The following is a 14,808-nucleotide window of genomic DNA, read 5'->3' as shown; positions in this document are numbered from 1 at the left end:
GTTCCACCCTGTAGTAGCCCTGCCAGCAAACCTCACCAGCAGAGCCTTGCCAGACCCTCCGCCCACAGCCAGGGCACTTGCATCCCGATCCAGCTCTTGGTGATTCCTAAGATCATTGTTACCACTGACAACACTTTCTTCTCATGGAAGGGGAAAGCCCGCGTGTGACTCCTGGGCGGATGTAAGGCTCCACGCACTACCCTCCCCCACCTCCGCAACAAACACACACACACACACGCACACACACACACACACCCCTCCGAATACCGGCGACACAAAGAGCGAGAGAGCGAGCCCGGCGCCCGGCTGGGTAGGAAGGGGGGCGGGAGGGAGGGCACTGCCGGGAGGGGGACACCCAAGGAGGGGCAGGGGGCTGAGCCAGCCGGCGAGGAGGGAAGTGAGACGAGGAAGCCGGGTGGGGGAGAGAGCAAGGCGAGAGGGTCGTCCTTACCTGCCCCTAGGTTGAAGGAGATCCTGGCTTCGGCGAGGTACGGCGTGTCGCTCTTGGAGCGGACTCTTCTGATGGGCCGCCGGTCTATATCATCCTCCGAAGATGCCGCCATTAATGTGGGAGGCAGGAGCAGGGTCGCCCGGCGAGCTGAGAGGGAGAAGGAGATGGAGAGAGAGAGGGAGAGAGGCGGAAAAGGGAAGGAGGGGAAAGGAAGAGGCTCACACACGGGGAGGGGGAGGGGAGAGGGGGATGGGAGAGGAAGGGAAGGGGACGGGGAGGGAGGGGGAAAAGAGGGGAAAAAGGAAAAAAAAAGAGGGAGAGAGAAAGAAAGAGAGCAAAGGAGAGAAAAGGGTGAAGGGAGAGAAAGAAAATCCGTTAAGGATTTGTGGACTGGAGCAGAGATCAGGCTATCCCAGGCTTGCGCCCAGGGTTCCCCTAACTCCTCTTGCAGCCACAGGGCCAATGGGTCAGTGTTCCTGATTGACAGCCCGCCTCCTGCCCGCAGCCCCAGTTTTCAGCTGTTGGCACAGATAGGCTGATGAGAAAGGGAAGACTCCAAAGCAAAGATGCTCAGTCAGCACTGTGCCCTCTCCCGCCAAACGCACTTACTCTGCTCTTCAAGTGCACACTAGGGTCTCCTTAGCCCACAGGATTCTCCAGACTGAGGATGCCTGGCCAGATTTAAAAACTTCAGCTTTCCTTGCGTGGAATTATTATTGCTGGAGTGCAAGCCCCTGGTGGTCACTGAGGAGGGCTCTGCACACAGGGTACCCCTCTGCTCCCTCTTTCCCAAACCGGAGCTCAAATAAAGATGCAACCAGAGCTGCAATCCTCAGAAGCTGTCTTACCTGCCCCCTTGAACCCTGGAGGTGGAGGATAGAAGAAAAGTATATACAAGTTTGGGAGGAGTTCAGCAATAAAGTTTTCAGAGTTGATGCTTTGAATGTAGACTAGGCATATTCACACAGAATTGAGTGACCCTCTTCTAAAATCACTAACTTCTAGGATGTGTTTATGTCTACATAAATATCCATTCATTTTAACCTTTAACTTTCTCTTTATTTGGTGACTTCAGCGACAAATAATGGTCTTTGCGTTGGACCTGTAGTCTCCATAACCTTGTGCCATTGAGGTGAAGATCAAGGGCGCTTTACATTTCTTTGAATGTTTGCACTGCAACCTTCCCACATTACACAGCACAGAAGGAAGTAGAAAGGTTTCTGGAGTGTGAATCAGAATGGTTTGATGCTCCTACTGAATCTATTGATGGGCTAAACTCTTTGATGTTCGTCTTTCTACAGTCTCAGTCACTTGGTCTTTTTGTAGCCTGATGTTGCCACTCTCTAATAAGAGCTCACCTGGAGTACACAGATAAACGTTGCCTTGATTCCCTCCCTGCTACAAAAAAGATCTCAGTGTCAAGTCATACCCTTCAATCTCAGAGGAAGAAGTGCTGCCCCAGCTCTGCAAGACTTCCCTCTGCACTTCAGCTGTCAGTTCAAACTCTTGCACCCTAGAATTTTCAGTCTCTCTACACGGGTCTTTTTACTTCACACATAGCTAGTAACTCTTCATCTTGGGAAAAATATAGCTGCCCTTGGCCTCACTGCTTTCTCAATCTCTACCAGACTATTTCCTTCCCATTCTGCTAAAGCTTCCCATGGAACGCTTGCCCCACAGGCTCCATGTCTTCCCCCTCAGTCCCCTCTTTCAACCCCACCACTAGTTTCTATCCCCACCACCCAAACAAAGTTATTTTAGTGGTCATCATATCCTTTTAACAGTTAAATCCATTTCTTTGTTGTCTGCTCTGAAGTACATAGTAAACTATTCTTGAAGTAATCTCCTCCTTTGGCTTTCTGTACTAGATGTCCTTCTGAATTGTTCAGTTTCCAATTGTTTGCCAATTATCTGCATAGTTAATTTGAAATTGCTTATCCTGGCATGCGGAGCCCTTCACAAACTGACTTTAACATGTTTTTCCAAGCACATCCCCCATTATTTGCTTCCAGTCTGCTCAGATTTGTCCCAGTCTGGCTTACTTCTGCATCTACACCTTTGCTTGTGTCACACACCACAAATTTCTTCCCTATAAACTTTCCATGTTCTCCCTCAGCAATGTCAGATAACTCGCCCGCTAATCTACAGCATGAACCCAGTACATAGTAAATGCTCAATAGATATCTTTTAACAGAAGAAGGGAGAAGAGAGGGAGGGGTAAGGAGAGAAGTGAAAGAAGGAGTTGTTACATAAGTAATGAGTAGTAAGGAGTGAACTGGGGACCAAACCTATGTCTACTTGATTTTAAATCCTGTGTCCTTAACTAGTATATTAGTTTGCTAAGTGTATGTATTTGGTTGCCTAGCCACACTTAAAATTCACTTTTCTATGACTTTTGCCTCATGATTATGTCCCGTTTATCTCTGTTAAACATTGATTAAAAAAGGATGTTTCCTCTCCCAGGAGGTACAACAGAAGTCTTTGGCTCATCAAATGAACCATGAAGGTTAATGCTTTTACATGGCTAGTCAGGTTGCAAACAAATATTATGATTGTAACATTTAGGTTCAGGCTCTTAAGGAAGTGCAAAAGTAAGGAAATTGAGTCCAACAATTCTGAATACTGTAAAAACTCCACCTCTCTTTGAATTAAGGCAGTACCACTTGATTGTTCAAAATATTTGGGATTCTCCACCCCACTGTATTTTCATTCTTCAACCATGTCTTAAAAATAAAACCCAGTAGAGTCATTTGAAGAAACACCTAGCCCTAGGTTTCCCTGTGTTTCTTTGATTTTACATTGAATGGTTCTTGATATAGAGAAGTACATCTTTGGATTTCTAGATGTTCTTCCTTCAGCATTTTAAGAAGATTAAGAACTTAACTTTGCCATTACTTTAGGTGTAATTTTCTTTAAAGGAGTCTAAATGTACTTTCATACAATTTCATTATGGACATTTTATTATTGAAACAATTCTAGTTAGATACATTTTTGACAAAAATGACATAAAAATACTACATCTGTCTACATGTTCTTGAATTAATGTATTGTATTTTTATGTCTATTATCTTCCATTTTTTGACTTCCCTAATTTACTGTTTTCTTTGTTTCACTAGTTTTTCCCATTTCCTTTTCACTTTGCCTCCTTTCTCACATCTTTATTACAATTTGTTCACAAAATTGATCCCATTTCATGTAGCTCCCTCTCATCCTGCATGAAGGACTCACTTCTGTGGGTTTGTTCTGATGTATACACATTCTTTATTCTCTGGGATTCCGTTCATATATGTGATCTCTTATCATAAACTATCTGAGTGACATCAGGCAAGAAGCTCTGGGGTGCAATCTGGGTTGCTGGATGCTGTGCCCAGTACTACCACTACCTCACCAAGTAACACTGGGCAAGTCACTCACTCTACCAGGTTGGATCTGTCACGTCAGCTATAAAAATGGCAGGGTCAGCTAATACGATCATAAAGGCCCCGCCCAGCTCTAATACTCTATGATATTCGCAGCTATTTTTCTATCTCTTCTTCCTTCCATGAATATCCATGGCATATTTTGTCCCTTAATCTAAGAAAATATATTGTTCCTTTGATTTGGAACTAACCATATTTGGGAAACCACATGGTATCCATATTTCTTTCAAGTGATTTCATATTATTCAAGTTTTATTTTATACAACTGTACATCTTTAGAATCTGTTTTTTTCCCCTCATACTGTTTCAAACATCATGTGGCAACACCCCTATGACTGTTTGTATGTGTGCAGGTGTGGGTGTGGGTGTGTATACAGAAAGAACTGAATTCAACTGTGATCTCAACAACTTTTGAATATACTTTTGGAAAAAAGATTTCTTCTTTTTGAGTAGGACTGCTGACTCAGGATGAGGATTTTTTTCTTTTCTAAAGCCAGTCAATATTTTAACACTGAAGACCCCATACATGCATGTTATCTCCAGACCTAGAGACAGAGAAAGAGAAGCAGCAAAATAGAGTGCTCAAAAAAGTAATATTTTATACATCTATCACTAGCATGGAAGAAGATGAAGGTGGGAAGAGAAGGAAGAAAGAAGAGAGCAATAATCCATCCTAATCAAGAAAACTCTTCAGGTAAGTGAAACTTTAAAAATATTACTCAAAGTGTGTTTCTAGGACACCCCTACATTTATATCACTTAGAATACTTGTTAAAATGTAGATTTTCAAGGCCCCCAACCTGGACTTGCTGAATTTTGAGGGGATGAGACCTGGGTACCTAGGTTTTCAAAAGGCTCCTAACTTTGTCCATTCTCACCACTTGTAGTCAACATTATACTGGCAGTCTTGGTCAGTGTAGTGATTTAAGTAAACGAAAAGAAATTAGAAAGATATAATGATTGGAAAACAAGAATAAAATTGTGATTAGTCATATATGTCATGATAGTGTACATATAGAATCTATAAGAATCCAGACTATTAGAAATAATAAGTGAATTTGACAACATCACTGATACAATAGCAGCATAAAACATCAATTTTGTTTCAACATACTGACAAAATTAGAATATATAATTTTAAAAGAACGATTTACAATAGCATCATAACCATCAAATACTTATGAATAAATCTCACAAAAGATGAGCAGGACCTCTACATGAAAAACTACAAAACATCCCTGAAAGAAATTAAGAAGACCTAAATAAATGAGGAGGGATGACTAAACCAGTCTCATGCCCATGGATTAAAAGACACACTATGGAAAGGCATCGGTCTCTTCAAATTGGTCTATAGATTCAATGAAATTCCAGTTAAAATTCAAGCTTTTTTTTTTTAAATTGACAAGCTGATTCTAAAATTTGTATGACAATGCAAAGGGATAAGACTAGCCTTATCATGACAAATAAGAAAATAGCTGGAGGATTTACAGTAGAATATACCAAGAATTACTATAAAGGTATAGAACTCAAAAACAAAGTAAGATAATTAGACAAATGGAAGAGAACAGAGAATTTAAAAATAGACCCACATATAAACAGTCACCTGATTATGACAAGAATCCCACTGTAGTATTGTGAGGGAAAGATGGACTTTTCAATAAATGGTGCTTGATCACTTAGATAGTCATATGGTGGAAAACAAACCTTGATCCCTATCTCACACCATACACAAATTCAATTCCAAATGGATCATGGACCTAAGTGTGAAAGGTAAACAATAAAGTTTCTAGAAGAAAATTTTTTCATAGAAGTATATTTTATGACCTAAGCAAAGATTTTAAATAGGACATGAAAAGCACTAACAATAAAAGAATAAACAGACATGTTGATGCTACTAACATTAAGAACTTTTGTTCATCACAAGACAAAACTAAAAATGTAACATACCAAAATATGTGGGATGCATCTGAAACAGTGCTGATGGGGGAAATTATAGCACTAAATGTCCTGTGAGACAAGAGGAAATTCTCAAATCAATAATCCTACCTCAAGAACTTAGAAAAAGAAGAGGAAAATAAATCTAAAGTAAGTAGAAGGAAGGAACTAATAAAGATAAGATCAGAAGTCAGTGCAATTAAAAACATGGAAACAATAAAAAAAGTAAGTGAAACAAAAAGCTCATTCTTCAAAAATTTGATAAAATTGATTAACTTCTAGCAAGCATAACAAAGATAAACATAGAGGGCATACAAATTACCAATATCAGAAATCAAACAGGGGTAATCACTATAGATCCTCTATCTATTAAAAAGAATACTACAAATACTACTACAGAGAATACTACAAACATCTTTATGCTCATATATTCAACAACTTAGTAAAAATAAACTACATGCAGTGTTCTTAAATAAAGAAAAGACAGGGGTGCCTGGCTGGCTCAGTCGATGGAGCATGCTACTCTTGATCTCCGGATCTCAGGATTGTAAGTTTGAGCCCCACATTGAGTGTGGAGATTACTTTAAAAATAAATCTTAGGGGTACCTGGGTGGCTCAGTCAGTTAAGCATCTGCCTTTAGGTTGGGTCATGATCCCAGAGTCCTGGGATGGAGCCCCACCCCATCGGGCTTCCTGTTCTGTGCTCCTCCCCTTGCTTGTGCTCTCTCTTTCTCTCTCAAATAAATAAATAAAATCTTTAAAAAATAAAGAAAAGACATCATTAGGGGAGTGGAAAGGCAAGCCACAGAGTGGGAGAAGATATTTTCAGATTTGTATATGACAAAGGACTTGTAACCAGAATATATAAAGATCCTCTAAAACAATAATGAAAAGACAGACAACAAAACTCAATACTTTTTTTTTAAATGGGCAAAAGACTTGAATAGGCACTTTGCACACAAGAAAATCCAAATGTTCAATAAGTGTAAGAAAAGATGCTTAGAATCATTACTTAATGGTAAATTCAAAAACCTCAGTGACATATCATTACACATCTGTCAATCTGGCTAAAACTTTAAAGTCATTCAATGCCAAGTTTTGGTGAAGATGTGGAAGAATTAGAACTCTTATGAAAGCTGGTGGGAATGTAAGCTTGTAAAACCACTCTGGAAAGCTGTTTACAAACAAAGTATACATAAATATAGGTAAAAACACAAATACCCTATGACATGGCCATGCATGTCCATAGCAGATGTATCCACAATGGCCCCAAACTGGAAACAACTCAAATGGCCATCAAAAGCAAAATATACAAAAATGATTGTAATATCTTCATTACAGCATTATACTTCATGAAAATGAAGAAGAACAAACTATCACTATAAGCAACAAGATAGATGAATCTCTTAGGCATAATGTTGAACAAAAGAAGCCAGATCTATACATTGTATGAATATTTGTATATTCCATTTATGTGAAGTGCAAGAAAAATAAATAAAGCTAATATACAGTGATAGGTGGTTACTTAGAAAGATAACGTCTTGGAGGGGTCTCAAAGGAACCTTTCTGTATCTTGACTTGAGTGGTGATTATACGTTTTAGAAAAAGTGATTACTTTTGTAAAAGTTCATTAAGTTATACATTTTATATTTGTGTACATCACTATATATTATATACCATTAAAAAATAAATTTTAGAAAGCTTTCAGTTCACGGAATTGTGCTTACTTTAATAAAAATTTGCTAGCTGCCATTTAGAAATAAAACATTTATATTATTATATAAACAAATATATCCTGGAGAATATTATGGTATGTGGAGTATTGTAGTTATTTGATATCAACTATTATTATCAATTTAAAAATAAATGCACAAGCTCTTTTTTAAGTTAAAAGAATCTTCCAGGTTATTAATATGCACAAATAAATATGATAACCATTGCATTTAAGTACCAAATATTTACAAAACCACACTATTAAGAACAATTTAATTTGATCTGAATAAATAGTTTCCTAATGACTTGGGCCATTTTTGTGATTATCAACATTCCACTGCCCCAAAATTCTGTAGGTTTTTTTTTTCCCCTGTGTCAGCCTTAGTTTTAGGCTATCATCATATCTGTCTTTTATAACCATGATCTTTTAAGTATTCTATTCCCAGCATTCTGTGCTGCATTAAAAACAACAACAAATAACTAGATTGGAAATGCATATAAGGAATAATGAAAGAATGATGAGAGTAGGCTTCTTGTTATGCCAGAAACAAGGCAGCATTCCTCCAAATTAAACAACTTGAAGGGGATTGCATTGTCCCCCTTGAAGGAGCCAGCCTGAAGGGGGTTGCATTGGCCAAATCTGTAACAATGTGAGCACAAAAAATAATTAAGTCCACTAATGAATGATAAATTATTAATAATGGGTATTCGTGAGTCCTAATAATAAATAGATAAGTGGATAAAACTGATAATAATTGGATAAGTAACTAGATAAGTAAATGCAGGAAAGGGGAGGACTCTTGCTTCCAGTAGAATGCAGAGAGCTGACATATCAGTTCAGAAGGAGTGCAGAAGTTACAAAATCGTCATTTTGCAGTTTTTGTAACAAAGATCCAGCAAAAAAAAAAAAAAATCAAGATCAAGTAAGGATTCATAATAGATGCTAAGTCTAGGGGAAAATTTTGATGATGATATTTTCATGATCTTAAAGTTTCTTCCCACAGACTTATTAGTTTCAAGGAAGGAAATGGAAAACACCTTGACTGGGCAATCAAAATTACCATCACCAAGGAGGGACAAATGGACATGGAGTGCCTCCAGACATGATACCTGATGAACACGACATTACTTTTGGAGTGGTCCAGCCTAGAATGCATAACCTGAGTAGAATGATGAGGAAATATCAGAAAACCTCAAAAATAGGAAGTGTTTATTAAAAAAAGGGGAAGGGGAACTGTATATCTAAAAAAAATGCCAATGTTCTAAAAGACAAATTAAGGCTTTGAAAGTTTCCAGATAAAAGGAGGTAAAAGATATCTGACTCTAGACTGGAATCTGTACTGGAGCCAGATCTTAGACTGAATTGATTCTAGATCCTGTCTTGCAGGGAAAAAGTGCTATAAAGGACATTCCAGGATCAGCTGAGAAAATTGAAATTCAAAGAGCAGATTAAAGTATCAGTATTAAAGAGGTGAAAGACCTGTGCTCTGAAAACTATAAAACACTGCTGAAAAAAATTGAATATGACACAAAGAAATGGAAAAACATTCTATGCTCCTAGATTGGAAGAAAAAGTATTATTATAATGTCTATATGACCCAAAGCAAGCTACACATTCAATGAAATCCCTATCAAAATACCAATAGCATTTTTCACAGAGCCAGAACAAACAATCCTACAATTTGTACGGAAAAACAAAAGATCCCAAATAGCCAAAGCAGTTCTGAAAAAGAAAAGCAAAGCTGGAGGCAACACAGTTCCAGACTTCAAGTTATATTACAAAGCTGTAGTGATGAAAACAGTATGGCGTTGGCACAAAAATAGACACATAGGTCAACAGAACAGAATAGGAAACCCAGAAAAGAGTCCACAACCATATGGTCAACTAATCTTCGAAAGAGCAGGAAAGACTATCCAATGGGAAAGACAGTCTCTTCAACAAATGGTGTTGGGAAAACTGGACAGCATCAAGCAGAAGAATGAAACTGGACCACTTCCTTACACCATACACAAAAATAAATTCAAAATGGATTAAAGACCTAAATGTGAGCCATGAAACCATAAAAATTCTAGAGGAGGACACAAGCAGTAACCTCTTTGACATCGACTATAGCAACTTCTTTCTAGATATGTCTCCTTAGTCAGGGAAACAAAAACAAAAATAAATGACTGGGACTATGTCAAAATAAAAAGCATTTGCACAGTGAAGGAAACAACAAAACTAAAAGGAAACCTATGGGATGGGAGAAGCTATTTGCAAATGACATAGCTGATAAAGGATTAGTATCCAAAAACATATAAAGAACTTATAAAACTCAATGCCCAAAAAATGAATAACCCCATTAAAAGGGGGCAGAAGGATCCCGGGGTCATGACCTGAGCTGAAGGCAGATGCCTAATGACTGAGCCAAAGAGCCTGCTTCTCCCTCTCCCTCTGCTGCTCCCGCTGCTTGTGTTCTCTCTCTCGCTGTCAAATAAATAAATAAAATCTTTAAAAAGTAATAAAATAAAATAAAAAGTCTACTATTAAAAAAGGGGGGGCAGAAGACATGAAGAGATATTTTTCTAAAGAAGACATACACATGACCAACAGGCACATGAAAAGATGCTCAATATCACTGATCATCAGGGAAATACAAATCAAAACTATGATGAGATATCACCCCACACCTGTCAGAATGGCTAAAACCAACACAGGAAACAACAGGTGTTGGCAAGGATACAAAGAAAGAACACTCTTGCACTGTTGGTGGGAATGCAAACTGGTGCAGCCACTCTGGAGAACAGTATGGAGGTTCCTCAAAAAGTTAAAAATAGAACTGCCCTACCATCTAGCAATTGCACTGCTAGGTATTTACACAAAGAATATAAAAATACAGATTCAAAGGGATACATGCACCCTGATGTTTATAGCAGCATTATCTGCAGTAGCCAAATTATGAAAATAGTCCAAGTGTCCATTGACTGATGAATAGATAAAGAAGATGTGTATATTTATACAAGGGAATATTATCCAACCATAAAAAGAATGAAATCTTGCCATTTGCAATGATGTGGATGGAACTAGAGGGTATTATGCTAAGCGAAATAAATTAGTCAGAGAAAGACAAATACCATATGATCTCACTCATACGTGGAATTTAAGAAACAAAAAAATGAACAAAGGGGAAAAAAAGAGAGGCAAACCAAGAAACAGATTCTTAACTCTAGAGAACAAATTGACAGTTACCAGAGGGGAGGTGGGTGGGGGAGATGGGTGAAGTAGGTGATGGGGATTGAGTGCACTTTTTGTGATGAGTACTGGTGTTGTATGGAAGTGTTCAATCACTATATTGTACACCTGAGACTAATATTACACTGTATGTTAACTAACTGGAATTTGAATAAAAACTTTAAAAATGTATAAAGTATCAATGTTAAATTACTGCAGTTGACAACTGTGCTGTGGTTATGAAAGAGGCTACCCTATTCCTATTCTTAGGAAATACACAGTAAAGTATTAGGGATAAAGGGCCATGATGGCTTAGGAAAAAATATGTATGTACATATATACACACACAAAATCAAACACACACACAACTTCATGTATATATTCTCTGTCCCTCCCTCCTCTGCCCCCTCCCTCTCTCAATATAAATATACACTTTTACATTCCTCTTTGGATAGAACAATCGATCAACTGGTTGATAGATAGAGGCAAGAGAACAAATGATAAGCAAATGGGGTTAAATATTATCAATGGGTGAATCTGAGTAAAGGTAAATAAGTATGCTTTGTACTATTTTGTTTTTGCAACTTTTCTGTAAGTTTTTTCTAATAAAAATTAGAAGTTACTAGTAAAAACGTGTTTCTGTTTAGGAGCGTTTCCAAGGACTAGAGATGATGTGCCATCCTTGCTTTCAATCTTTCTAAAAAATTATCAAAAAAAAAAAAATTATCATTGTCAGTTGTTCACATAGGCTGTGGATAAATACAGTATTGATCTTTAAGGGTAATTTGTCCAGCAATTATGCTAAAGGTCTTTGGATTTTTGTTTAAAAATTTAAAAATTAATAATAGAGGACTCAAGCAGATTAAGAACCTGGGCTGTATAGATGAAGTATATATGTCACTATTTTGCATGTCTAACCTGAGTAAAAAATACAAGAACCTTCTCACCTCACAGTTAAAATGAATATGATGCCAGGGCAACCTGGATGCTCAGTTGGCTAAGTGTTAAACTCTTGATTTCAGCTCAGGTCATGATCTCAGGCTTGGGAGATTGAACCCCTTCTTGGCTCCACGCTGGGCATGGAGCCACTTAAGACTCTCTCTCTCTCTCTCCCTCTGCCTCTCCCCTGCCCCCTCTCCACTCTACCTCTCTAAAAATAAACAAACAAACAAACAAACAAATAAATAAATAAAATGAGTATGATGTCACTAACTGCAGTGATGTTATTCAAAATCATTCATGTAGAAAATACAAAATGTAAATGATAAGGATCAGTGTTATTAACTGCAATATCAACCCTAAAAGTTTGCATTAGTAACATACATTTTAAATAGGTTTAACAAAAACATCCCCAAAAGACTTTTGGGCTTTTTATTATAACTAAATTTAGTAAGTAGCTGCTGAGACATTTGTTCTTTCCTATAAATATGCATACTTTGCTAGAAAACCCAGAATCTGTGGAATTGTTATTGGTACATCTTGGCTCTCTCTGCCTAAACTTACCATTAAATGAGCTATCCACTCCACAAAGTTCTGGTATGAATCCTCTTTTCTTTCTGGCTAATTTTGTGGGGCCCACGAAGGAGAGGGGGTGGCTGCCTTGCTTTTATAATTGCTGCCTAGAATTCCAGCTCCACAGTGTTTACTGGCCCTAATTCAGATCTTTCACACTGCACAACTTTGGAGGTACACCATTTTCATCTTAGTTTCTGTGAATAGAACTATGGAATTTTGAAGTCCATAGCAGTCTCTAAAGGTGGTGGCTTCCCAAAGAGATGGTTCCATGCCTGGCATACAGGCCAGCCCTGTTTCCAGTAACAATAAGGGTCTATCATTGGCTTTGTTCTAACTCTTCTTTTAAAGCTTAAAGCTTTAATATCTAGCTTTCCTTGAATTAATACCTGGATAAAGATGGATGCAAGACAACTTAATAGCTACCTTAACATTGACATAGTGGCTTCCTCTCCAGAGGGACCACATTTTGTTTTTTGTAAAATTTACCTAATTTTAAAATCACTTGAGGCTTTGAGATATATTAGCAACATCTGCCATATTTTTTTACTTCTTTTGAAAATGTTCTGCTCCTGTAAAAATTTGTGTGTGTTGTTATAGCCAGCCTCCAAATGGCCCCCAATGACCCCCAACTCCTGGTATTCATACCCTTGTGTATTCCCCTCCCATAACAAGGTTGGTCTCTGTGACCACTAGAATATGCTAGAAGTGATGGTGTATCATTTCCAAAGCCAGGTCATAAGATACATTGTGGCTCTACCCTGCTTTATCTTTGGGTCTCTTGCTTGAAAGAAGCCAGCTGGAATGTCATGGGGGAATCCACACAAGAAGCCTAGGGAGAGGCTCATGTGGCAAGGACTGAGACTCCTGAGTGACCCACCTTGGAAGCCCTAGTCAAGTCTCTGGATGACTGCAGCCTTTTTCGGGGGGGGGGCAGTTGTTTTGTTTTAAATTTTAGGTAGTTAACATACAGTGCAATATTGGTTTCTGGAGTAGAATTCAGTGATTCATTACTTACACACAACACCCAGAGCTCATCATAACAAGTGCCCTCCTTAATCCCCATCCCCCAGCTAGTCCATCCCCCACCCATCTCTCTCCAACAACTCAGTTTGTTCTCTATCGTTAAGAGTCTCTTATGGCTTGTTTCCCTCTCTCCTTTTCTTCATTTCCCCCTTCCCATGTGTTCCTGTTTTCTTTTTTAAACTCCACATATGAGTGAGATCATATGGTATTTGTCTTTCTCTGACTGACTTATTTCACTTAGCATAATACACTCTAGCTCCATCCATGTCATGGGAAATGGCAAGATTTCATTCTTTTTTGATGGCTGAGTAATATCCCACAGTTTGTGGTGTGTGTGTGTGTGTGTGTGTGTGTGTGTGTGTGTGTGTGTATCATGTCTTCTTTTTCCATTCATGAGTCGATGGACATTTGGGCTCTCTCCATAGTTTGGCTATTATTGATAATGCTGCTGTAAACATTGGGGTGCCTGTATTCCTTTGATTCTGTATTTTTATATCCTTTGGGTAAATACCTAGTAGAGCAATTGCTGGATCATAGGGCAGTTCTATTTTTAACATTTTGAGGAACCTCCATACTGTTCTCCACAGTGGCTGCACTAGTTTGCATTCCCACCAACAATGCAAGAGATTTCCTCTTTCTCTGCATCCTTGCCAACACCTGTTGTTTCCTGTGCTGTTAATTTTAGCCATTCTAACAGGTGTGAGGTGGTATTTCATAGTAGTTTTGATTTGTATTTCCCTGATGATCAGTGATGTTGAACATCTTTTCGTGTGTCTGTTAGCCATCTGGATGCCTTTTTTTGAAAAGCATCTATTCATATCTTCCGTCCATTTCTTAACTGGGTTATTTGTTTTTTGGGTGTTGAGTTTGGTAAGTTCTTTGTAGATTTTGGATACTAACCCTTTATCAGATATGTCATTTGCAAATATCTTCTCCCATTCTGTAGGCTGCCTTTTAGTTTTGTTGGTTGTTTCCTTTGCTGTGCAGAAGTTTTTTATCTTGATGAAGTCCCCATAGTTCATTTTTGCTTTTGTTTCCCTTGCCTGTGGTGACATGTCTAGAAGTTGCTACAGCCGAGGTCAAAGACGTTTCTGCCTGTGGTCTCCTCTACTATTTTGATGGTTTCCTGTCTCACATTAAGATCTTTCATCTATTTTGGGACCAGGAGGCAAGATGGCGGAGGAGTAGGAGACCTAGATTTCGTCTGGTCTCAGGAATTCAGCTGAATAGGGATCAAACCATTCTGAACACCTACGAACTCAACAGGAGACCGAAGAAGAGAGTAGCAACAACTCTCTGAACAGAAAAGTGACCACTTTCTGGAAGTTAATTTTTGTTGACTGTTTTTTTTAATTTTTCTTTTTCCTTTTTTTAACCAACATCTTATCAATCCCTTTTTAAAAAAAAAAAAAACCAAAAACATTTTTCATTTTTCATTTTTAGAGTCATATTTTATCCCTTCATAGTAGTTACCCTTATTTTTGGCATATATATATAAGTTGTTCTCTCTTTAAAATTTTGGGGTACAGTTTCTTCTAACAG

The 14,808-nt window shown here is 38.2% G+C and overlaps 1 protein-coding gene across 3 annotated transcripts in view; it reads right to left on the bottom strand.

Moving 5' to 3' along the window:
- PHACTR1 (phosphatase and actin regulator 1) overlaps window positions 1-14,808 on the bottom strand; it is a 554,233-nt gene that overhangs the window by 509,328 nt on the left and 30,097 nt on the right. For all 3 annotated transcript variants that reach the window (XR_012373825.1, XM_073877583.1, XM_073877585.1), the window contains exon 3: window positions 452-598. Coding sequence is in view for 2 of the 3 variants with exons in the window: in XM_073877583.1 (XP_073733684.1) it covers window positions 452-598 (147 nt within the window). In the remaining variant the exon portion in view is untranslated. The remainder of the gene's footprint in view (window positions 1-451; window positions 599-14,808) is intronic.

This window comes from Callorhinus ursinus, unplaced genomic scaffold (assembly GCF_003265705.2).
Source record: "Callorhinus ursinus isolate GAN/ISIS: 27379988/994484 unplaced genomic scaffold, GSC_fseal_2.0 scaffold26, whole genome shotgun sequence".
Classification (NCBI taxonomy): Eukaryota; Metazoa; Chordata; class Mammalia; order Carnivora; family Otariidae; genus Callorhinus; species Callorhinus ursinus.
This window is presented reverse-complemented; position numbering and strand designations above follow the sequence as displayed.